General features: G+C 34.3%; 1 protein-coding gene across 1 annotated transcript in view; it reads left to right on the top strand.

Moving 5' to 3' along the window:
* The window catches only part of PCLO (piccolo presynaptic cytomatrix protein), a 400,569-nt gene that overhangs the window by 332,236 nt on the left and 40,725 nt on the right, over nucleotides 1-27,608 (top strand). The window contains 4 exon segments of the mRNA XM_047753722.1: nucleotides 4,999-5,092; nucleotides 6,345-6,416; nucleotides 7,889-8,069; nucleotides 9,842-10,036. Coding sequence (XP_047609678.1) covers nucleotides 4,999-5,092; nucleotides 6,345-6,416; nucleotides 7,889-8,069; nucleotides 9,842-10,036 — 542 coding nt within the window.

Consider the following 27,608-nt stretch of genomic DNA (forward strand, 5'->3'; position numbering starts at 1 on the left):
ATTCCATTCTTCTTTCTCAAAATTTTTTTTAATTAAAGAGAAACTCAGAACAGTGTTCCCCCCCACACACTGGTTTAAGATAGAAAAATTGAATTTTAAGTATCTTTTTCTGCTAGCCTTAAAATCACATCTACTTATGGGAAAATGACTGTCCCATAATAAAAAATGAAAGAAAAACGAAATCAGCCAAAATGTAAAGGAAATAAAGTTTTCTTTATAGTATAAAAAAAATCCCCTCTTGATTAACTGACTTTTTCTTTTCCCTTATTAAAAAACTTCCCTGGAGTTCTCTTGCGGTACAGTAGGTTCAGTACCTGGCATTGCCATTGCTGTGGTGTTGATTTGATCCCTGGCCTGTGAACTTCCACATGCTGTGGGACTAGCCCCAAAAAAACAACCAACCAAAGAAACAAAAAAAACCTCTGATTTTTAGATATGGTTTAATTGTTCTAAAATAGTGTCATTTTTGTAGTTTTCCCATGAGGGAATATAGTATGTTTACCAGACAATGAAGGGAAAGGAAAATGAGCTCCATGGGGTTTTTCTGTTTTTTGGGTTTTTTGCCACGCCCAGAGCATGTGGAATTTCCCAGGCCAGGAGTCCTTTGTGCACCACAGCAGCAACCACACAGCTGCAGTGACAGTGTTGGATCCTTAAGCTGCTGAGCCTCAGGGGAACCCCAAGCTCCACTTTTTCTCAACCTGAATTTCTACTCATGTCAAGAATCCCTCTGCTTACCTGGCCATCTTCAACTTGTAAATACACAGATTTTCATATGGTAATGAGAATTGTAGAGTTTTCAGTTGTATAAAGTGGGAACACAGCCCCTTGGGATCATACTCATGATGGTCAGTACAGGCAGCTATACAACAAGGGTTATTGAAGGAAGAGCTTTGTGTGGCCATCTCTGCATGTCAGAAAATTCAAGTGTGAAAAGATAGTAAAGGATTTCATTGCCACTTCCCCAGGTCAACCAGGGCTGGTGGAGGCAGGATCAGGAGTAAGAGGTGTTTACCTTGGTTTACCCTAAAGGCAAAGCATATATACCTTGAGTCTTGAGAGAATTAGAGAAATCAAACTTATTAATAGTGAAGCAAACATCTTCCCAGCCAATTTGGGTTATATCTGAGTGTATGTGGGCAAAAGTAAGTATTGACAATGATTATAGTTAGTTGTTCCACAATACTCTCTTAGGATATACCCCTAAGTATTTCCCTGAGCAATTCTAAAGCTGTCAATTTTTGATGATATGTGTATATATAACATGCTATGAATAATTTGTTATATATGTTAAATATATACTTTAATTGAAGCTTACAACTTTGATTGTAAAATAAGACAACTAGACACTTCAGCTAATGAAGTTAAGAAAATTGGATTAGTCACATTTTATGATGGGCCTAATCAGTTGAGTTCACATAGCACATGTTTAAGAGCAAGGAATCAGTTTCCCTGTGTTTGAAACCTGGCCCTATGAATTAATAACTATGAAGGCTTGCCAACATGCCTTAATTCCTCTGAGCTTCAGTTTTTATCAGCTATAAAATAGAATAATAAATAATCCCTGTCTCAGAGTTGCAGTGAGCATTAAATAATTTAATGCATGAAAACAATTTAGAACTCTGCCTGGGAAAAATTAAGCATTTAGTAAATGTTCGCTGTTATTATTTTAATATGCTTACTTTATAAAGTGCTTCTCATGCAAATATCAAATATATATAGTAATATGTTAGTACAATTAAGACTTTTGTAGTTGTACATTTTGATAGAACATAGTTCCAGGTTCAGAGTGATTGGTATTCAATAATTCTGCTTAAATATATGTGAAAAAAATGTCTAAAAGATGCATGTGAAATATTGTAAAAATTATTAATATTTATAAATTGAGAAAAGATGTGACTAATGCATCCTTTTGAAGACATTTCAGTAGTTCTGGACATTTTATATATTTATGCATTTAGATATACTGTCATATCTGAAATTTTAGTAAAAGTACATGAATTTGCATTTGACATTAATTTCCATCCTCAGTCTTATTCACAAATTTTTATGCATTCATTTTTTCAGAATTTGAAAAAATAACAATTTTACCAATGTTCACTGTATTATAGATCTTATCCATAAAATATTTTTCCCATGATCTCACAACCTTGATAATGAAGACCAAAACAAATAGAAACTTTAAAACTCATACAACAATGCATTTTTTTTCCTCAGTGTACCTACAACAGGAAGAGCCATAAATTCCAAAGAACAACCAAAGTTTGCTATGAAGTTAGAATTGGTCATATTTGTTCTGTCATCATTAAAAAAAAAAGCATAAAATATAAAGAGACATAATTTTCCAAAATAGTTTTTAATTTTCAATTATAAAATATTTCAAAATTACTGAAAATTTTAGAAAATACTGTAATAAATACCCATGGTCTTGTTATCCAATTTTACGAAGTCTTAACACTTTGCTATATTGGCTTCAGATTCTTTCAATAAATATATATATTATAGGTACCCCTGGAGCCCTGAGAAACCATTCTTCTGTCTGCCTGAAATAACTACTAAATATTAGTTTAACATCTATAATTCCCAGCCTGTCTTATGATATTAATATATATGTCACATATATATGTGTGTGTGTTAGCGTAGGCATAAGTAATTTTCAGTATTATTTCATGTGATTTTACCTTTATATCATAATAACTTGCTATAGTTTTCCTTATGCAAATGATTTGCTCAAGATTTTGTTGTTGTTGTTGTTGTTGCTATTTCTTGGGCCGCTCCCGCGGCATATGGAGGTTCCCAGGCTAGGGGTTGAATCGGAGCTGTAGCCACCGGCCTACGCCAGAGCCACAGCAATGCGGGATCCGAGCTGCGTCTGCGACCTACACCACAGCTCACGGCAACGCCGGATCGTTAACCCACTGAGCAAGGGCAGGGACCGAACCGGCAACCTCATGGTTCCTAGTCGGATTCGTTAACCACTGTGCCACGACGGGAACTCCCTGCTCAAGATTTTTTAAAGACTTATCTGTCTTAATATATGAACGTGAATACCATTCATTTTAACTGCTGCTTAAATTTCATTGAGTGACTATATCATAATATATTTTTTTCTTATCTTATTGCATACCGTTAGAAACAATATTGCACTCCCTGTCACAGCTGCTGCCTGGGTTTTATCCCTGGTCTGGGAACTCCCACATCAAGCTGCAGCATGAAGTGGCCAAAAAATACTTATATAGAAACAATATTGCACTGAATATTCTTAAATAAATTCCTTATTTACATGTGGGAGAATTTCTCTAGCATGGCAATGGAATTAAGTTGAAGTGGAATTTTATAGGTACTTGAGTACATAAATTTAACTAGACAGACAAATTTATCTAAAAAGTATATGTACAGATATAAACTTTAGTCCACAGTCTATGGAAATCCCTGTGTCTTTGAATAATTACCCATACATTTCTCCAGAATTAATTCCTCTTTATTCTGAGCAACAAAATTGTCAAATCCTGCTCTTATTTTTATCCATTTAAATAGGTGGGTTAGAAATGAGAACAGTTCCGCTTTATTTCTTAAATTGGGTTCACTTTGCAGTGGCTGCAATGTGAGGTCTTAAGAGCTCAGTGGTTCTCAATCTTAGCAACACATTAGATTTACTCAGGTCATTTTAAAAATTCTGATGCTTAAGCCTCACCACAGACCTGTAAGAAAGTCTATCCTTAGGGATGAATGGCAGGGAGATGTGGGTGTTGTGCTGGTTGCCTCACCTCCCACCCTTGGAACTCAGATACCAAAGGGATCCTAAGATGCAGTCAATGTTGGAAACCATTGCCCTTGAAAATGGCTAATAAGAAAAAGAATAAAGTCAGAGGGAGAAGAAATATACTTAGGCTATAGACCCATCTCTAAAAGTGGGTAGAACTTGATTCTCAGAAGTTTTATCTATAATGAACAAATAAGTTAGTGCCTGAGGAACACTAGTAGGTATTCCAGAATTTGGCAATGCTTGAAACCAGGAATGTAGCAAGAGTTTGTCTGCCCATTGATGGAAATCGAACCACAAATCCAGGGTCAGGGTCTAGTTCCTCTAGGGAAAGGCAACTTTTGAACTCCAGGCACATGAAAGGACCCCAGACAAGTGGATCTATTTTCTAGGCAAAAAATTCAGGAAAAGCCAGTGAGGGTAGAGAAAAGCCTGGTCCACGTGGGTACTGTTGGCTAATAGCAGATAGCAGTAATTCCAACCCCATCAGTTAGTTGATGCCAGCTATAGGTGTTCTGTCAAACTTAATTAGAATAAGGTATGCTTCAATATGTAGGATATATAAGCTCCTAACTGGTAATCAGGGAGGAAATGGAAAAGTCAAGGATAAACTCACATACCTCAAGTTATAATATATGAGGAGAATTTTGATTTATTTCATCATTTGTAACATGAATGCCATAAGCCAAAATGCTTGTTTAATTAAGATTATTTCATAACTAGATTAAATATTCTACTCTACTGAGGATGTCAGAATATACTCTAAATATAGGGTAACAAATGACCTTGGAATTTTAGCTATAGCACCAGCCAGCCATTGTGCAGCCTTTCCTCATTTAATACAGTTATTACAGGTTTTTACAGAAGACAAATGAACTGAAAGACCGCTTGGCTTGGCTGACACAATTGTAAACGTATTGGAAAGTTAAATACCAAATTATTATTTATGGGAGAAGAAGATATTATCTCACACATTCAGGAAAGAGTATAGTCAGAACACCTAAAAGCTTTTCTTAAAAAAAAATAGAGCAAATAACACAAAAAGCATCCAAGATATTTTTAAATTGCCATTGTGCGTTTAGCTTAAAATAATGTTTAAGACATAAGGATGATGAGATGATTACACAGTGATTCACAACAAAATATCTTTAAAAGTCTGTATGCCCTCAGGCTGACTATGAAGTCATTAGTCAAGGTGAACAATCAAGGTAACTCTTTCTTTTCTTCCAATTCAGTGCCGAATACAAGAGAAGGACTAAATATGTTCAGAAAAGTCTTAATCCTGAGTGGAATCAAACAGTAATTTATAAAAGTATCTCCATGGAACAGGTATGCAATGATTATTTTCTATATGAGAGATTTAGGCTAATATAAAAGTAGTGGTGACAGAATTATGGAAAGATTGTGATCCATATCAATTTTGCCCTACAAACAAAAAAATAAGTAAATAGATTCAAGAAATGTAACCAGTAAAGGGAACTGGGTGCTGTTCAAAGATATGGTGAAAGAAAATGGGCACATTTTGACAACACAGCTAAAAAGTAAATAAAATAACTGAATGAAATAAGACTAGTTCAACACTTTTCTTTGATTATTTTAGAATTAAACATTTCAGTAGTCTGGGCTCCACTCTCATATTTTGAGAAAAAATATTTTCTAACTGGCTATATTATGACTTTCATAAATGATACAAAGAAAAAAAGATTCATATGCACTGAAATGAATTACCCTACCAGGCAATATTTTAGGGATCATCTCTTCTCTAAATTAAGCTTTCTAAGGATCTGGCATTGTGGAACTAACTTGTACAGAAGAATGCATAAAGACTGGTGTAAAGGATTATCAACACAAGTAAATAACTCTAGGCAAAATTGCATCAATGTGTTTCTGAAAATCTTCATGTCATAACTTTGCATAAAGAACAGAAAATAACTTATGGTTTATAAGGATGAATTCAGAGAGAAAAGAATAAAAATAACACAAATAGAATAGGAAGAAGACAGCCATAAAAACAACTTTCAAATATCTTGTCTTTCGGAATGAGATTTCTCATTTATCCTCTAGAAGATTTCTAATTTGACCATTAGGTCAAAATTGGATGTAAATTGTAATCTCAGTTCTTGTAGTTTAAATAAGTTAAATTCACCTGTAGTTTAAATAAGTTAAATAAGTTAAATTCATCTACAGAAATTTAAATTCACCTGCTAATGTTTTTTGGCAAGTGACTGAAACAAAAAATTATAATCCAAATACTTTATATAAATAACCTATTCATTTTTGCAACTTACTAATTGTGTATATCTAGAGTATATATAGATTCTGCTTTCTATTTTTTAAAATGGGCAGAGGTCAAATAACATGAAATAACTAAACGTCACCTCTTTTTTTTACAAAATAGTTGGGTTATCTACAAAACAATTGACAGTTTATATATTATTCATCTATAATTTTAGGTAAAATTTAAAGTATTTTTACATTATATGGAAAGATTCAAGAATAAAAATAAATGAGTCTATTATATGATTGTAATGAAAATTTATGAAGAAAAATGAGGTTAATGACATTTTTATCTGAACTGTAGCTCAAGAAGAAAACACTGGAGGTGACAGTCTGGGATTATGATAGATTTTCTTCCAATGACTTTCTTGGTGAGGTGAGCCTATGATTTCCTTTTCTTTTTTGCTTCATTATAAACTACCACTTAAAGCTTGATGCAAAACCTATTTCTTAAGTTTGTAAAATAACCATTTCTGAATAAATTTATTTGGTGGATATAACTTATTTCCCAACTGACTCTTTGAATAGATGCATAACAACTCAAAAAATAGTTTTCACTTTACTACTTGATGCACATTATAGTTAGTTTTCAAGATGAAATATTAATTGTTTTGATGGAAAGTTATATAATCATTCTGTGAATCCAAATTCTTATGTTAATCATCTGAGATAAATGTATTATAAAATGAGCTGGATTTTTTTCAAATGCATTTTAAGGTTATTTAATTGCTATTGCTCACTGCATGCATGAATGATGTGATGAGACATTTTACATTCTTATTTAAATGTCCCATAGAAAAATCTCAAAATATTTTAAGAAGCAAAACTAGAAGTAGGAGAAAACAATAAAAATAATTTTTATAAAGCTGCAAGGAATCTAACCTAATTATGAAGTCTAGCAGGATGGTTGGAGCCTGTGGGGTTTTTTTTCATCTATCATATTCCCAAAATACATATTTTGCTTAGAGCAGAAGTATTGAATTAATACTAAAAATAAATATTCTCCAAAAATGTGTAACACCTAGAAAATCTGATGTCCTTGTGATAGAAACAGTAGAAAACTAGGTGACAATCAAGGTGACACCTTCACCTGCAGGCTCCATGTGGTATAGCCTCTTGGACTAATCTTGGTCTTAGACAAGACTACTCTAGAAGGTACTATTATTTATGACTTAATGTTCTATTTAAAAAAACTGAATTATTAAACTCCTTATATATTAATTGTCCACAAAAACCTAAAGCATATTTCCATTATGCTGGTTTTCATTTTTTTTTAATCTGATCAAATTTAAGATGCCAGCTACTGTTAAAATTCCCTATTATTTATGTACTACTAAGAGAGTAAAAGTGCTGCCAATTAAATCATGACACTGATTTGTTATAATAAATTGCTGGTCATATCCCTGTTTCAAATGTGAATTAAAGTATGTTTTAAAATAGAGGGAATAGGTTAGTAATCCTTTTTCATTTTGTCCTTCTTGTAACAAATAATCAAAAACATTGCTAGCCAAGTGTAAGAAGAATGTGTCCATTTAACAAAAGAAAGCTTTATTTCACAAAGAAATTGACTTGTGATTCTACCTTTTTGCATCATCTCCAAATAACTTAAATAGTCAGAGATGTTATATAGTTCAGCCTAAACATTTATAAAGCATTTAGTATGCACAAGACTTGTTCCCCAATATCATGGGTAAAGGAAAATGAGGAAGACAGCCTTATTATCTGAAAGGTTATACTGTATCTTTTGATTTATGTTATTGAATAAAGTTCAGATCATAGAAAAAGGTAATGAATGAATTATAGCTTAATCCTTGAATTTCTTTGACTTATTACACCTTTTTTTTTCAGGTATTGATTGATCTATCTAGTACCTCTCACCTCGATAACACTCCTAGGTGGTATCCTCTCAAAGAACAGACTGAAAGCATTGATCATGGCAAGTCCCATTCCAGTCAAAGCAGCCAGCAGTCCCCAAAGCCATCTGTCATCAAAAGCAGAAGCCATGGTATCTTCCCTGACCCATCCAAGGGTAGGAGACATTTCAAGTAGAAAACATGTCTCTTGGTTCACTAAATATATTCTTGAATATGAATGCCTATATATTGAATATCTTTTGAAAGGTTGAATTCTCTTGAGAAATATGTAGTACAGTATCATGCAAAGACTAGTGGTTATGTAATCAGGAGAAATGGGCTTGAGTCTCAGATCAGCCCATAATTACTTCATGACATTGTGATCCCTGCCTCTGGCTCTCTGTTTGTCAACCGGTAAAATGGAAGAGGTTGGGTTATGTGAGCTAGTGGGTCATTTTCAGCTCTCAAAATGATAATATGTTTTTATAAAATGCATTGGGATACTTCATAAAGAAAACATAAAAATCCTCAATATTTCATTGATTAGGCATCATCATCATTACCAATTATGGATATTTCCTCTGATTGCTTCAACCCCTATTGTTTCCATAGGTATGTTCTTACTCATAAATTATATAAGTAACAACATATGGACATATACAATTTTGCATCCTGCTTTTTATTTGTATCAAAAACATTTTCCCGGAGTTCCCGTCATGGCGCAGTGGTTAACGAATCCGACTAGGAACCATGAGGTTGTGGGTTCGGTCCCTGCCCTTGCTCAGTGGGTTAATGATCTGGCGTTGCCGAGAGCTGTGGTGTAGGTCGCAGACGTGGCTCGGATCCCATGTTGCTGTGGCTCTGGCGTAGGCCGGTGGCTATAGCTCCAATTCAACCCCTAGCCTGGGAACTCCATATGCCACGAGAGCGGCCCAAAGAAATAGCAAAAAGACAAAAAAAAAAAAAACATTTTCCCCATATCATCAAAACAAGTAGTACGCTGAAAATTACTTAAACCACTTCTAAATATTGGATTCGAACTAGTTCTATGATTTTTTAATTATTGTTGTTATTTTAATTGCCATGTCATACATTGAGTTTGGCAATATGCACAGCATTCCCTTTTAAATGAGCTTTTCCTTTGAGAGGCTCATTAACCAATTATCCTACCACACTACATTAATCTTCATCATAAACTGAGTTACTGCCTGTACGAGGTAACCATGCAGTAGTGTCTTTCCAGGATATACTGAGCTATTCATAAGTATCAAATATAAATTTTTAGATTGGACCTGAGTATTGCTTCCTTTTCGCCTCTTCTTAAGAAGTACATCAAATTAAAAAGTGGTTCTTTGCAATTTGGATCAGAAATGCAAGTGTTCTAGGAGATGAAAAATTGAGCCAGTAGGCCACTGAGTGGATATGAGAAATCACTGACTACAATAAGTACTGTAGATTACTTATGAGTTTTATAAATCAATTACAGGTTCCACTTAGCCAGGTCAACCCTGCCCTGATGAACATTCTGGAATATCTTTGGTATAAAGGCCTCTCTCTCTATCCCTACCATGGTAAATGTGTGATCTTATATATACATTCTCTAAAATCACCTGAGATGATAATAACAACTCCTCCTGCAGCGGTAGGAGCCTCTTGTTTCTTACCTGGTCCCTACTAGAATTTGCAGAATTGCTTGGTGAAACTATAGTATATTTATTCACATGAGGCTCCTTAGAATGTATCCTTCTTCTCAATAGTATCATCCTCTTCCCTTTCCTCCCCAAAATTGTCTCCCAAATGTTTAATCACATTGCCGTATGGTAAGCAGTTGCATAAATGAGCCAGAAAAGAAACAGCATTAACATAAATTTTAGTTGCAATTTATGTAAGACCAAGCCTCCGGAATATCAGAGCAACTTTAACTCACATTTTACCCTTTCGTGACCAGACATGCAGGTTCCCACCATTGAGAAATCCCATAGTAGTCCTGGAAGCTCGAAATCCTCATCCGAAGGCCATCTCCGCTCTCACGGACCATCTCGCAGTCAAAGCAAAACCAGCGTCACTCAGACCCACCTGGAAGATGCGGGGGCTGCTATAGCCGCTGCCGAAGCTGCTGTGCAACAACTCCGCCTTCAACCAAGTAAAAGACGCAAATAAATTCCTCAGCATGGCAGCTTAATGTTCATCTGTTGCCTTTCTTTCCTGCTGTCCTTCCCCGTTTGCTTTATTTTTGGCATACTCTGCTCACCCTCTTCTCTGTCCCTTTGTCTGTGTAAGAACAGTATCAGTACATAAATATGCTCTTTCTTATTTAGATTTTTTCTTTTTTTCTTTCTTTTTTTTTTTTTACTTTACATAGACCAATATAAAACTGGCTGTTTCTCCTTTGTCTCTACCATCCATCCAACCTGGCTCATAGTATTTGGTAGCTGTGTCTGTGATGTTTGCAGGCAAAGCAATGTTGTGTGTCCTTTTTGTGTGCACTTAAATATCCTTTAGAATACAGGAATTGTAAGCACAGGTGGCTGCCAATTTTCCAGGCATTACACCAAAAAAAAAAAAAAGAAAGAAAAGAAAAAAAAAGCAGACACACAAGCATGTAGAACAGATTAGCGCTAAGATTTCGCCTCTGAAAACTCTCAAAAATTTTTGGCAGAAGAGTACTATGATAAACAGTCAAGTTCTAGAACTTAGGGGAAATGGAAAGACCATTTCAAGCTTAAAAATTTTAATATATTATGCATGTGAAATGATGAAGAAACTTTCTAGTTTGAAAAAAAAAATCTGTGAAGAAAATCATGTTTATGATGTCCTAAAAAAAGTACATAGTAGTAATACATGTCTAAGCAAATGTGATAAGACAATGTAACCTCATTAAGGAGCACAGATGGGTCCATTCTGTTGGATCATATTTTGTGTATGATACCAGAGAATTTATAGGGTTATTTTGTTTTAGAGCCATTGGAAGTCCTTTAAGAGTTAAGATAGCAATTAAAATATAACAATTCACCCATCTTAATTGCTGTAATTTCAATTTATAGAATTAGCTAAGAACTTAGTAAGTACAGAAACTAAAAATGTAGGGGCACTCTTCCTCCCAAGAAGCATTAATCAAACGATGGAGATATATGAATTTTCTCCCCATCTCCCAAAGTCATTCATTCCAAAGAAACAGCCAGTTTTAACCCCCTTTAGTGCTGTGCATGTGGTGTCATTTTGGCATTTGAATACACAACTTCTTTCAGTAGAGCAAAAGATCACTTCTGTTTGCATGAATAACATTCAAGCTGGTTCCATCTGAGGATACATACTCTGGGTTTCCATTTCACCCACACTGCCACAGCAGCACATAAAAGCGGTCAGTCTAATCATGCCAGGAAGCAGCACAGACACAGCATAGCAGGAGTCCTCCCTATTCAAAGAACTCAGTCTGATAATCTGCCTCCACCAGCCAATGGCAACCAAGACCAAAGCCAGCTAGCCCTCAGGAAGGTGATGTCCGATGGACCAGTCAAGCCAGAAGGAGGTGAGCAGAAAGGCACTATTGAAAGCACACAGCAAGAACATTCCCCCCAATTTAAAGTCCTCATCCTTTAATTTTCAGATTGTCTGATAAAGTATGTTTATCCACTTTTTAATGTGCTTTTGTGAGCATGGCATTTCAGGATTTCATCATCACCGTGTGAGTCCCAAGATCGGTCTCATAATCTATCGACTACAGTGATTTGTATTTTTCTATGCACTGGGCATCTTTTGACTTTTGTTGGGAAATAGATTAACAGTATTCATATTGCAGAATGGAATGCATGCTACTAACTTAATCTGTTCAAGCATGACTATAAATATGTTGCATTGTGATAAAAGTTTAAACTGCTCACAATCAAGTTAGCATACCAGTTGGAATGTAGATCAGTTTTTTGTCGAATATTACTTCAAGTGTAACTTTTTAAAAATTCAGTGGATTTTGGAAATTCTTAGAGGAAAGTAAAGGAAAAAATTGTTAATGCACTCATTCACCTTTACATGGTGAAAGTTCTCTCTTGATCCTACAAACACATTTTCCACTCATGTTTCCGTAGTTGTCAAGTGTATCAGATGTGTTGGGCATGTGAATATCAAAGTGCCTGTGTAATAAATAAAGTATCTTTATTTCATTCATAAACTACCGGGTTCTGAGCCATTGTTATATGATGCAGCTTAAAATGAGTGTGTCAGTTTTTGCTTTCTCATTTGATTCCTTGCAATAGAGAATGTAGAGTTACTGCTTCATTGCTAGGGAGAGCTGTAATGATAGAACATTGGGTTGCAGGACAGAGTTTCATGTTGGAAACATTATGAGATAGGTGGGAAATCATTACTAGATGAAAGCACCAGAGCTTGCATAAACATGTGAATAAATAATGGGGTTTGGGCTACGCCAGGCAATGCTTCCATTCTCCCTTTCTCTCACATCTAGTATATTTCACAATCTTCTCAGGTTTCTGGATAGAGGAAGATGAATCCTACAAACCTTGCTCTGGACAAGACTTGATTCTGTAGCTTTGTTCAGAAAGGAAAGCAAGTTACTATCTGTCCCTATGACCTGACCTCAACATTTGTAGAGTTTTCCCCAAGAAAGTGTGCCACTCCTTGCCAGAGAAAGGTATCAAACCAGAGTGGTTATAAAATCATTTTGTTCTAATTCAGAAACATATATCAAGGAAAGGTTTAAAAAGTGAGATAGCAGTATTTGCCCCCTGAAGTCCCTCTCAGCCTTAAAACACTTGATTTTATGATTCTGTACTTTCCACACAACTAAAATTAAGCCTTGTGCTTTTCTATCGCACTTCTCTCTATTCTCAGAAAGTTTAAAAATTTAATGTGTTCTTGCCCCAACTAATCAGATATTTAGGAGCAATGGAAGATGTATGTGGCTGTACCGAGGGCAAACCACTGTGATATTTCTGAAATAAACAGGTAATTAAGGAAACAACTTTAATATGAAGATAATTTGGAATATGTATTGACTCAGCCCAGTATATAGATTGTCACCAAAGCACAGGTACCCTTTTCTAGTTAGCCTTACTAGTACTTTCCAAGGATACTTAGTATTCTGCCTCTCACGTTTTCATCCATCAAATAAGTTCAGTTGATTTCTTAATGTTATTCATTTTCTTACTTTAAATGTTCCATAATTGCAAATGTCACAGCAGTCAAATGCTTCCCTTATTTCACTCCATTTTTAATTATCATGGTGTAAGTATTACTATATGATACTTTGAGATTTTTTCTAGGTGTGGGTCTTAAAATTTGCAGTAAAATGTTTTTTAATTCCCTTTCTTTGAATACTACTCTAGTGGATATGCTCATACATTTAGAATAATTCTTCACATTGTGAAAAGTGTTTCATCACCCATTTTCTCATTTTATCACACCTAACGCATGAGGAATTCATTGCAGATATTCCGTTTTCTGAGTGAGCTATCAGGGTTAGAGGACTAGCAGGCTGATTAAGGACACATACTAGAAATTGTTAGAATCGATAGTATAACCCTTGTCTTACTGTGCCTAAGCCTTTGCTTTTTAAAAACATTGGCTCCTTTGAAATCAAACCCTCCAGATTTCAGAAAAACAGTCGTCATTTGTTTATTTGCTATTTACATGCAAGTCCTTATAAATGATTAGAGGTTGCTAGAAATGATGGTGGGGTACAATTTAGACGTGCTTTACCTACTTCATCCTCTTTTCTGAAGGTTGATAATTAAGCTGCCACAAACCAAGGAAGCAAAACCTTCTCACTGCACAAGCCCAGTGTGGCAGTGGGCAGGCTCTGCAGAGGAGCCTATGTGTACATCTGTAGTCATTTCTATCAAGGGGGAGGAAGCTGTCCCTAAAGAGCTTTTTGTATATTTCTTTGTGAGCTTCTCAGCAGATTTCTGCTTGCAGTAGCATAAAATATGGGTCAAGCAAGAATTATGGAGTGAGCCAGAAGGAACTTTTCCTCTCCCTCCAGGGTTTAGTTGAATGCTAGGAAACCTGAAGGGAAGGATTAGACAGATTGTGCCAGATCATCCTGATAACTAAACTCTCTGCTTCTATTTAGAAATTCCTGGAAATGTTGTTTTCCAAGCCATTTAGTTTGGTTGAAAACAAGCCTGGCCATTTTAGAAGGCAACACAGCCAGGGAAGAGAATTTTAAAAATAGATTGTTTTAAAGACCATACCAAAATTGAAACAAATTCATCTATTCTTAAAACCTTGAAAATTAATTCAGTTGATATTGAAGATTAAATTTTAGGGGCATTTTGAAATGCCTGAGCTATTTTTGTTTGATGCTAAGACTTTAGGTGAGTTTGAAGTTTAGAAACACTCTTACAGGATGGGCAGAAGTATCCCTCCACTGTGGGCAATAAGATCTGTTGGGACAGCTTGGAGAGTTAGCTGAGAAGATGAATCGGTGACCAAGGTTCGTGAGTGAACTATGATCGAGGGCCCCATAGTGTGGCCGAATTGTAGGAGAAAAGCCTGAAGCTACTCCCATAGACCACTGCTGGAAACTCCATTTTCAATAAGGCTCATATGCAGCCCACACCTGTCAAAGAAGATTTTGATGTCCATGTTGCCGAGGTGAACTCTTACTAAAGCATCTCTCTGTGTAAGCTGCTCTCTTGAGCAAGTGGTAGTGGGTGGCTGGGTTGGGAAGCTGGGGCGGGGGCGCTGGGAGTGGAGGGAACTGTTGGTTGTTACAAAGGCAGAAGCAGATCAGAATAATCCCATTCTCTTCTAACTGGAAGTAAATGGGTCACTTTGGGGCAGAAGGAATTTAGCGTTCTCTGTTTCTGGAAAGGAGAGAGTTCACAAGAGCAGTAAAGGAGAAATCAGGATGAGTTCATCTGGAGTTGAAGTCTTGGGTAATGTATGCAGGAGGTTAATAAAAACGGATTTTACATCCCTCATTCCAGTGTGTGTGTGCCAAAAAAAAAAAAAAAAAGGTGGGGGAGGAAAATCCTAAAACATTAAATTTTGGATAGTTTAAATTAAAACGAAAACTGAAATTATAATAATGTGAACACAGTGACTTTCCAACAAAAATCTAAGAGAATTGAATTGGATTTCAGCTTTCAAAATGTTATGCCTTTTTCTCTGATGGCAAGGGTTTTCTTTCCTTGTTGTCTGTAAAAATCAAAATGCTTTTCTAATGTCTTGGTTTTTCTTAGAATGGTTGACTATGCCTTTTCAAATCTTTCTGTAGTCACTCAACATTCATTGCCAGAAATACCTCTGCTTCCTGTACACACTCACAGACAGTAAATAGATAGCTCTGACCATGTGACACAGTCTATTTTTATGAGAACTTCATTCCCAAAGGTGAATTCACTGATCCACCATCACTGGGTACTTTTGTTCTTTTTTAGTAGAAGCCATGGGGATACCAAACCATCCACATGAAGTATTTCTGGTTCATTCTGGCAGCTTACATGTTCATTTCATCTGACATAAATAGCAACTGGCCCATCTCAGTAGGAAACTTGGCTTGGGTATTGGTCTACCTTAGTCATATGATTTAACTGTGCACCTATGATTGAGTGGGACTATTAATATGTGATCTGAGAAGATAAAGTCCAAATTTTTACCATGCCACATCCCTTAAATGCTATTTATGACATGTCTTTAACAAAGTGAAACTTTTTAAAATGCAAATTATTTTTCTTTGGGTTTGAGCAACTGTATTTTCAGAAAGTTAATTTACCAAATTGCCAGCAGAGAGCAGGACCCTGAGGAAATGTGACAGGCAAGTAAATGCTGATGGAGGAAAGAAATGAAAAGCATGGCACATGAGAAGGCTGATGAGGATACAGTGCGGGACCCGGGACAGAGGGTACAATCTGAGCTTGGAGCTGGGAGGATTATCACCTGGGTAGGAGGAATCCTGGAACCGGGGGGCAGGGGTGGGAATGCTGCCTGAGGAGAGGTGGGGGGATGCTGCCTGAGGAGAGGTGGGGGGATGTCAAAGGAACTGTGAGCTACTTAGCAGTATTGCCTAAATCCTGACAGCTATTCAGGAATTACTTGATTTTTAACTACGTTTCATCCAAACGTGTTACATTATGTAAAATCATGGTGTCCCATCCATTCTCTGTTGTGCAAGATAAACTCTGTGTGGGGGAGGGGGACATATGGGGATGGGATAGGATGAAAGGAATCTTTATGTGTAATGAGCCTGAGTGTGAAAAATAGCCTTTTATATTTTATCACTTTGTAGAGTGTATAAATATATATTTTAATCATTGAGGTGCCAAACAGAAAAACACTTTTTCATTTTAAATGAAAACATATCAGAAATATTTTAATTGGGTTATTTTTTTAGATGCATATATAGGAACAATGTAAATATAACCATAGCTTTATACCTCAGTGTGTTTTAAAGTACCGAAAGATAAAAACTAATTGACGACTTGAACAGAAACTAATCAAAATAGTATTATAAATCAAAGAACAGACTTTTTATTTTTTTAAGAACAGATAAATTTCTAAGAAGAAAACACTTGATGTAAATCAGGATAGGTCCCTATTTTTAAACGTAAGAAAGCCAATGAAATAAAATTTCTGTTACACTTGTCCTTATAAGAACACAGAGGAGTTCCCACTGTGGTGCAGTGGAGCTAAGAACCTGACTGCAGCAGCTCAGTTTGCTGCAGAGATGTAGTTTCTATCCTCATCCAGTGCAGTGAGTTAAAGAATCCAGCATTGCTGCAGCTTCAGTTTGGATTCAATCCCTGGCCCTGGAACTTTCACATGCCCTGGGTGTGGTCATTATTAAACACACACACACATACACACACAAGCAAAATCTACTTTTATTTTAAGTGCTATGATTCACATTATATTTTTTTCAGAGCTTTTATTTTTACTTAAAAGGTCTTTATTGAAGTATAGTTAATTTACAATGTTAGTTTCTGGTGTGCAGAAAAGTCAGTCAGTTATACATATAGGTCATATATTTTTATCTGACTCTACGTGAATGAGATTGGAATCTCTATATAGAAAGATAGCAAATGAACTTTTTTTTTATTCTACACAATTCAAATTTCTATATGGACTTATATACTTTTGGTTTGTTGTAAGGCATTGCTACTAACATTTCTTAAAGTAAATAACCATTTTGGCTCTACCAACTATTAACCTACAAGAAAATTGAAAAGACTTTATGTTGAAAAAACCCATTTTGAAGAAGAATTTGCATTATTTTATGCCTGCCAAATTTCATTATTTAGTCTGGGTTCTGTGTAATATAAAGTAGGCTTTTTTAAGCAAAAATAAAACAAGGCAAATTTTTATGATAGATAAATTTAACTCATACCTTATATTTCTAGAGTTGTAAAGTTCTAGGTGAAACACGTTCTGCAGAAGATTAAAGAAATTAAAAGGATGATCACACCAGTATTAGTCAATCTTTTCAAGAAAGGTATTAAAATAACTTGGGGTTTTTGCATAAAAAAATAAAAGGCACCATAGAATGACTGTCATACTGGCTTAAGGTGATTGTCAAAAAAAAAAAAAAATCTGGTGCTAAGTTTTTTTCCTCCTTTTCACAGTTAGTACTTCATTTGCGTCACTGTAGATCTAGAACAGTAATTTTCAACGTGTGTCCATTGATCCCTGGGGGTCCCAGAGACCCTTTTAGGGCTCTGCAAGGCTGAATAATTCTTAAGAATATTAAGATGTTATTTTTCTTTTTCATTCTCATTCTTAAGTATGCAGTGAACTTTTCCTGCCTTTCCATGAGGTGTCATAACATCATTGCTTTGATGGCTAAAGGAATACGTATTTGTCAACTGTTTATGTTAAATTTTCCTTTTTTTGAATATGGCAAATATTGATAGCTGTAACTGACATAAAACAAAGGTATTTATTTGAGGAATTCAATAATTTTTAAGCATATTAAAAAGATCTTCAGACCAAAATATTTAAGAGCCACTGATCTATACTTAGGCACAATCATATTTTTTCCAAAGGCCAAGGACCCTGGATAATGAGAGCTTTATTCCAAGATATAATTATCATATTTGCCTCTAAATTTTCTATGCCTTATATCTCTTATATTGCATTTCAGAACTCCTTTCCTTTCTCATTTAATGTTAATGTATAATTTAGGACTGACAAATGACAATTTTTCATTTTATATTCTTATTTTAAATATTTTATTGGCATGATATAGATTAAATTACAATTATATGTCCTTATTCATTTCTCATTATTGACTCTCAAGTTTGACTGGAAAGTTGACTATCAATTTTAATCAAGCTATTCCTAGCCTAAGGTGGAACAGGAGGGAGTATTATAAAGATAGAATGCATTTTGTGTCCTTTTTTGATGATAAAATATATTGGAGAAACAACTATTTATAAATTGTTTCTTTTACTTCTTTTATCTATATTACTGGTCCTATACATGGCAAATCAGTGGTTGGCATAAACAACAATAGAAACACCAGAGATCATCACTTTGATTCAAAATTAATGAAAAGTTTCTTACCACTTACCTAATCCTTGAGCCTTAATTTTTAAGTGTATAATTAATTATATTTTTAAATAATTAAAGCTAAAAATGGAATTCTGAAAATATTGATTTATTGCTTATAGAAAGTATTATCTGAATTACCCATATTAGTTGCTCATCATTTAGTCACATTTATATACTTATTGTTTGCTTTTTTGAGTGATTGTTATGTTCTAGAAACTCTTCAAAGTGTCTATAATACCGCAGTGAACACAATAGACAAAAATCATTGTTCCCATGAACCTCTCATCCTAGTAATATTTACTAAGTAACCAATTAAAGATATGTGGGAAGAGGAGTTACCCTTATGGCTCAGCAATAATGAACCTGACTAATATCCATGAGGATGTGGGTTCAATCCCTGGCCCTGCTTAGTGGGTTAAGGATCTGGTATTGCCACAAGCTACAGTGTAGGTCACAGATGAGGCTCTTGGATCTGGCATTGCTGTGGCTGTGGCCAGCAGCCCATTCGACCCCTAGTCTGGGAATGTCCATATACCTCAGGTGTGGTCCTAAAAAGAAAAGGGAAAAAAAAAAATATGTGGAGAGCTCCCGCTGTGGCTCAGCTGTTAACAAATCTGACTAGCATCCATGAGGATGAAGGTTCAGTACCTGGTCTTTCTCAGTGGGTTAAGGATCCAGCATTGCCATGGGTTGTGGTGTAGGTCGCAGACGTGGCTCAGATCCTGCATTGCTGTGGCTGTGGTGTAGGCCAGCAGCTACAGCTCTGATGCGACCCCTAGCCTGGGAACCTCCATATGCTGCAGGTGTGGCCTTAAAAAAAGAAAGAAAAAAGGGATATGTGGAAAAAATAATGAAGAATGACAGAAGCATGAGTTTTGTCTGCCTTCAACTGAAATTGAAAAATTGCAGTTAGTCATTGACTTAAGTTTATATGCAACCAAATATCAACATGTTCAGAAATACCTAAAAATAGAATTAATTATATTTTATTCATTCTGGTCTGATTCTCTCTCAGAATCTTTGCAATCCACCAGGTTAAAACCAACTATAAGAGAAGAGAAAATATTTGAACATTATTTGGAAAGTATTGATTATGGTTTGGATAAGATAGAAATATTAATGAAATAAGCTCAAGAAGTTAGTTTCCATGGGACTGAATATGTGTTTATCAAATAATTATGCAAACTCCTCTTTACTTTATGGCTATTGACTACATTTGAATGATATGAAAGATAATACTCAGTGTTTGTTGCAGCATTAGCCATATAAATCTGTATGCTATTTTTAATTTGTATTTGTTTACATTGGAAATGTATTTCCTTTGGGCAGCATTTTTATATAAATCAAACTATTTGGATTCCATTTAAGGAACAACATCCTAGTTATATAAGTATTCATAAAGTAGGTTATCAGTTCAGGATTATGTAAGAACATTTTTCAAAACTGACTCTGTGTAATTACTTTCCACTCAAACAATCCTGCCTGTTTTGCAAGCAAACAGCAAGTGAGAAAATATTTGTTCAAAGGAGAATGAAATAAATATTGAAAAATTAAGAATTCCCCTTAAAAAATTGATGTTGATTATGAATTTTTCCTCCAAAAAATATGATTCTCCTTATATCAATCTTATAAAGATTTTATTTATGTTATTTAAAGATAAATATCTTAATTGTGTTAGCATTTTTATCACAAAACCAAAGCCTGCTGCTTGATAAATTGTTTTTTTCTATGTATCAGATTATGTGTATTTTTTAAATTTTGTTGGAGTATAGTTTGATTTATAATGTTCTGTTAGTTTCAGGTATATAGCAAAATGATTCAGTTATACATATACATATGTCCATTCTTTCTCAGATTCTTTTCCCATATAGCTTATTACAGAATATTGAGTAGAGTTCCCTGTACTATACAGTAGGTCCTTGTTGGTTATCTATTTTATATAGTAGTGTGTATGTATTAATTCCAAACTTGTAATTTATCTCTTTTCCCCACCCTCTTTTCCCCCTTGGTAATCATAAGTTTGTTATTGAAATATGTAAGTTCATTTGTGTCATTTTTAATTAGATTCCACATATGTGATGATATATGTGGAATTTGTCTTTCTCGGTCTTAATTGCTTCACCTAATATGGTAATCTCTAGGTCCAACCATGTTGCCGCAAATGTGATTATTTCACTTTATATGGCTGAGTAGTATTCCATTGTGTATATCTACCACATCTCCTTAATCCATTCATTTGTTGATGGACATTTAGGTTGTTTCCATGTCTGGGCTATTGTGAATAGTGCTGTTATGAACATATGGGTGCATGTGTCTTTTTGAATTATCATTTCATCTGGATATATGTCTAGGAGTGGTATTGCTAGATCATATGGTAGTTCTATAGTTAGTTATCTGAGGTACCTTCTTACTGTTTTCCAGAGTGGTTGAGCCAATTTACATTCCCACAAACACTGTTGGAGGGTTCCCTTTTTCCATACCCTCTCCAGCATTTGTTATTTGTGGACTTACTAATGATGGCCATTCTGGCTGGTGTGAAGTGGTACCTCACTGTAGTTTTGATTTGCATTTCTCTAATAATTAGTGATCTTGAGCATCTTTTCATATGCCTACTGACCATCTGTATGTCTTCTTTGGAGAAATGTCTACTTAGGTATTCGGCCCATTTTTCAATTGGGTTGTTTTTTTGTCATTGAGTTTTCTGTATATTTTGGAGATTAATCCCTTGTTAGTTGCTTCATTTGCAAAGATTTTCTCCTATTCTGTGAGTTGTCTTTTCATTTTGTTTATGGTTTCCTTTTCGTGAAATAGCTTTTAAGTTTAATTAGGTCCCATTTGTCTATTTTTGTTTTTATTTTCATTATCCTAGGAGGTGACTAAAAAAAGACATTGCTGCAATTTATGTCAAGGAGTGTTCTGCCTATTTTTCCTCTAAAGAGTTTTATAGTATCTGGCCTTTAATTTTTAATCCATTTTGAGTTCGTTTTGTGCATGGTGTTAGAGAATGTTCTAATTTCATTCCTTTACATGTAGCTGTCCAGTTTTCCCAGCACCACTTAATTAATTAATTAATTAAACTGCATTTGCATTTTTTAACACAAAACAAAAACTTGCTACTTGAAAAATTCTTTGTTCATTCTATGCATCTGGATATAGCTGGAATTATAACCTAAATTTATTAAATAGAAAATGAATTTACCTTCTTTAACTTAGGATAATGTCTCAAACTTTTTTCCATTATTTACAATGAAATTTTGGTTTCCACTTAAACTGTGTTTAACTGACTGCTTCCAAAACAAGTCCTGAACCAAAAACATCTTTAGAGAAAGGAAGATACACTTAAAAAGCAATATTACAGCATAAATGCAAGGACAATGTGGTACACTGAGCCATCACATATTATATTTATGTAAGAAAAAAAATCCTCTCTACCATGTTATTAAACTAACTTTACTCTCATTTCTAAATACCTATTGTACTGAAGGTTATATACCATTATTCTTGCTCCTTAAAGTGACCATTGATCTTATTATCTCTAAAGCTAGAGTGAATGATTAGTGAGTATGTGAAACACCTGCATAATAGTGACAGCATTAGACAAAAACAGATTAAATTAATCAGTAAAATGTCTTTTAAAAAATCATTCATAAGGTCAGTGTGGATAGAGAAGGAAGGGTGTGATTCAAAGCTTCACTGTCTTTCCTGGGACGTAGAAAATATTAGCATCACGTCTTCATCTCCATCTCTGAAAGAAGCTACTACATGAATAACATGGAATATCTTAAGGGGCACATTTTGCATTTTATAAGGAAAAAGGACAGCATGATATTCCATTTCTCATGGTTTTTTATAACTTCCTGTTATATATATTTGCTGAGTGATCAAATCCAGTGTTAATTTCATCCTCAGTGACCCTGAAAGTTAATATAATCACCAATAATTTGTCATTTAAGTAATATATCAGTGACATCCTTCCTTCCACTGCCCCTCCCAAAGTTTACAAATGACTGATTTAGAAGTCAGAGTTATCTATTTTCAATACTTTTATTTGTGAAAACTTGTAAATTAGGGACATATGAACACTCCTGTAAATAGATGTATTGAAGACATCTATGACATTTTTCTAGTGACTCATTTTTAAATTTTTTTCTAAATTGGATAATGAATATACTGAGACAAATTCAGAAAAAAAATATTAAAAGTCTAAAAGTCCACCTAAGAAGAAATATCTCTTCTTAAATTAATACCATGTAATAAAAAACATAAAAATGTTATTGGACATAATTTAAGAGAAAGCCTACCAATAATGTAACAGTGGAAATTAAAATCTGACATTTTCAGGTCTACATTCAAATCCAATCAACAAGTGAGATAAAACTTCAAAAATCTCTTTAGTAAAAATAACAACGAAAACAACAGCAATAATATCATATACATTGGCACATAGAGTGAAAGGCAGAGGAGAGAAAGTAGAAAAGGTTGCTAAATTAAATACCAGCTAAATTAAAGTTAAAGCCAACTAAAGAACAAAAAGGGCATGCTATAAATACCTAAGTTCTGAAATAGCCAGGTATTTATTTCAATTCTACAATTATACTAATGGAATAAACTCAGAATTATTGATTGATTTCTCTTAATTCCAAACAGTTGATCCTAAAATTCTATACATTTATGTCTATGAAGACAATATTAATACTGCATCAGCCAAGTATGTTGGAAAATTGTAGGCTCCCTACCTAATAAATTATTCCTGAAATATTTGAAAATAGCTTTGAGCTAGACCAGGGATATAAAACCAATGGTAGAATTCCATGGGCAGTGAGGCTTCCTCCATTCCAAGCATTGAATTCTAAAGTAGACAGAGACTTCTCAATATTCATTTGAGACAATTCAATAGAACAGAAAAGAGGATTAGTGCTTCATAGTTTTGATTCTCTTTCATTAGTTAGTGTGTAACCTGGAACAAGTCACTTAATCTTTCCAGGGCTTAGTTTTTCTATAGGCAAAATGATGGTTCTGGAATAGGTTATCTTTAGCATCTTTACCAGCTCTTAACATAATTGCACAATTACAAATCCTCTGCAGTTCTGATGAGATTTTGAGCATAGTGCTGCCATCATGTGGTAAGTAAGGTGATAGTTCTGCATTTTTAAGTATGTTATGTATAGAAGAGGGGAAAAACCAACAGAGCAAACTAATTGAAGACAGATGTGCAGCCAAAGAGACACTACCAGGTTTAATTAAGGTTAGCCACAGTGGAGTAATAAAACAAAATGATGTCTAACCATCTAGCAGCCGCAGAAAATGAAGAGGTCAAAGAATAATTTAAAACAGATTGAGTTGCCTCACAGAAGATAAAATTCATTTACCTGAAATGTCCCCCTCAATAATTGAGTCACAAAATGATTCAAAACTCTAGCATTTATTCTTCTAGTGTAGCGGGACCCTCTTTATAGGAATGAATTATTCCATCATATATTTATGTGATACATTATTTTGTTGTTGTTGTTGGTACTTGACGGTACAAATAAAAATTCAAAAAGAAAGTAGGTCCCCAAATGTAACTCATTAATAAAATAGCTCCAGCAGTGTTTTTCAATATTAAATTTAAATTCCAATGTAAAATAAATATTTTCATATGTAATACACAAGTGCATAATTCATGATTTCTAAAATTCTGATTTTAAAGAATTGGGAGAATAAAGCAGAGGTAGAATATTTTTAAATTCTTAATTTTGAAATCATAAAATTATATGTCATATTAGTTTTAATGTTCTAAAATGTTATTTTCTACAGGAATATAGAGAGACTTTATACTGAAATATAAATCAGAGCTCACTTCCTGTCTGAACACAAAGAGATGCAGTGACCAAGTACTGGTATCTGTATTAGCACCCTCTAGTGGCTACCATGGAAAGTAACCATACATATTATGTTGTCACTTTAAATTAAATATATATGTAATATTTTTGGTCTATCATAAATGTTTTTAATTTCACTTTGTTCTTCCATGTTTCTTGTATTATCATTAAGTATTTCTTCCAATCAAACCTGTTTGAGGGGAAATGGGATAACAAAACATCTGGCTGAGTGATCACATTTTTCTATACAGTTTTAAGTTGAATCTCTGATTTTAAAACCTACTAAAAAATGAATTACCCATAGTTTTATTGACAAAGAACATTAGGTAAAAAAAATCCTATACTGTGGTGTTTTGGGTGAGATATTTATGATTTGCATAAAACACAGAACTGGATAAAATAGTGAAAAACCTACTAAATCACTCAGCCATTTTAAGTTGTTTGGTTAAATGAAAGAATTATTAATATATTATAAATTATCATTATTATCACTTTTACTATCAATTCATTTAATAATGCTTCAGTGTAGTTCCAGGATTAAGCTTTTGAGAAGGCTACCGTAGAGCAAACATAAGTTCTACTTGCTATAACCACATGAATATAACAATTACAATTAAAGGACAAAAGTAGCAATTTCCATAAAAGATATAAAAATAATATGTAATGAGAGTATAGATGTAGGAGAATTCACTTCTGGTTGGGAAGACGAAAATATATGAAGCAGGTACTATCTAAACTAAGCCTTTCCAGATGCGTATAATATGAGAAAGTGACAGAGTTGGAGGAGGGTATAACAAAATTGGAAAGAATGGGCTTGGCTAGAGCTCAGGGGAAAAACAGCCAAGCCACAGGGATCCAGAGGGAATGGTCTGAATGGGCTTCAGTGACGTTTATACAAAGGAAAATTATGGAAGGTACGTGTGGAAAGGAGCAGACATTAAAGGACTTTGAGAAGCAAACTGAAGAATTTGACTGAAATCATGAGATGTCTTGAAATTATGTGCAATCTAGTCTCTAATAAAGTTCTAAAAGCACTATTTGTTAAAAAGTTTTCACGAATACAGTTTTAGTTCAGTTTAATAGAATTGGTTTTTTATGTGAAGGCTGATTTGATGAAAAGAAATTTATAAATATGCATGTTGTTTCAAGTATTTGAAAAAAAGAAATATTAAAATATTTGAATTCTTAGAATCAGCCTATCAAAACCTCTTCATCTTTGTATTTTTCATTTCGGGATCTTATGCCATGTAGATATAGCCCTCTAGAGGGAAGGTCTTTTTTGCATTTTAATTGAATTCATTTTCAGAAACTAACCAAATATTAGGCTATCTCTGCCCTAATACCACGTTAAGAATAGACAATTCAGTCGTGTGCCAGATGTTTTATTAAGATAATGCCAAACATCTAGATTCATTTGAGTTATTCACCTAGCCACACAAAATATCTTTAGATTCAACCTTACATGTCACTTTGTTTTGCAAGGATGTTAAGGTAAACTTAGACCTACTCCAAAATATGCATATGTTCCCTCTATTTAGTTTTCTTTCTTTTAATATTTCTTATAAAGTACTATTTGTTTGCATTTAAAATACTGACACTTGCTCAGGCTTGCCAAATGAGATTTCTGTTCACCTAGACAAAATACAAAAAAACTTTCCTTATCTAGATTTGTTACTTTTCTATTATCATATTGCTTTACATTCTGTTCACATTTTCAAATTTCCTGGAAGAGGAGTAGAACTAAAAATTGCATCAGGTAAAAAATCAAAGTTTGCAAAATAAGGGACTGGATATTTTGAAATAAGACATCATTTCTATAATGTAGCTACTTTGATATATTGTGATATTGCTCTGGGATAAAAAATGTTTTAAATTAGTTTAGATAAATTAATTTTAGAACTAATGTCTCAAGCTTTATCTTTGAAAATAGTATATTGAGATTTTCCAGTTGATAGAATTCAATTTTATATATAATATACTAAAACTATTAACAATATAGTTGGTTGGATTATATAATGCCCATCAAAAAGTATGACAGCTTTTATTTGCTTATAATCAGTTATTTATTATGTAGTTGTTTATACAGTTTGACTCTGACTCATTGTATGGGTGGTTATATAGTTTAAGCTACTTAATACATATTCATAATTTTATGTCATATTACCTTTACATTTTTTAACTTATCCTTTTAACAGGTCTTTAACCCTCAAGATATCATCTGGGTCTCTTCTATATGTCCTAGAAAATATTAAATATTTCACTTTTACTCTATTTCTGGAAATCTATTCCTATTAATTACTTGTAATTTATGGTGTCTGGCTATTTAACATGATTCATGCCTTTTTCTAACTAGCTAGTCCCAATTTATAGACACCTTATATATAACTGATTAATTATCAAACATTTCTTCCTTACTTCCCTATTCTGGGGAAGGAATCCTATCATCACTGGATAGATATTATGAACATTTCCAGCAGCTTTAGAGAAACTGCCAGTTCTGAAATGGAAGGGAAGAGTTGAGAAAAAGCTAAATATTTGCAAGTCTTGATCCTGGCTAACCTGATGGAGAGTTTCCTGCCCCCAAATGATTTCCCTCCCACTATCCATATTTTTCACTTCAATTGGGTATATTGGCTAAAACTCCAGAAGATTGAGCCATTGTGTTCTTATATATTTCCTTAAGAAAAATGTTGATAATTGAGGGTTATTAAATGGTTATCAATTCTTTACTCACTAGTGAGGATCTATCCAACATCCTAAGAAACTCCTTATTGAAGAGATGTGTTTACGGAGGAGAGAGTAGTTTTGCAGCCCAGAATACATCTAAAATTAGAAAAGAATCAAGGCGGAATGCATTGTCAGGGAGGAGGTATGCTCAGAGACACTGGGGAAGAGACACTGACAATAAAACCCTCGGGAAGAGGTTGGGGGTGTGGGCTGCAGCAAATAAAATCACTAGACAAGCGTGAGCTACTGGGTTCCTGTTTTATCTTATTCCTCATAATCACAATCTTATGAGGGAGGCATTACTGATGTGATTATTTTCAAATGAGGAAACTGAGACTTCTGGAGGTACTTCAGCAAGAGTTGAGATTCAGAATCAGAGCTTTATGATCAAAGCTCATGCTCAAGCTCTGACACATGGCAGAAACAAACAATAATTTCAAAAATTTGCCTAGAAAAGTCCCCCCCCCCAACAAAAGGAGACCCTTGCCTTTTCTTCATTCCTTTTGCATAAAATTTCCTCCCCAGTCTTCTCTAATGGAGACCTCCAATAACAATATTACCATACTCCTAGCACATAATTTATAACACGAATTCATAACTCAAACTCATGGAATATTTAAA

This window comes from Phacochoerus africanus, chromosome 11, assembly GCF_016906955.1.
Source record: "Phacochoerus africanus isolate WHEZ1 chromosome 11, ROS_Pafr_v1, whole genome shotgun sequence".
Taxonomy (NCBI): Eukaryota; Metazoa; Chordata; class Mammalia; order Artiodactyla; family Suidae; genus Phacochoerus; species Phacochoerus africanus.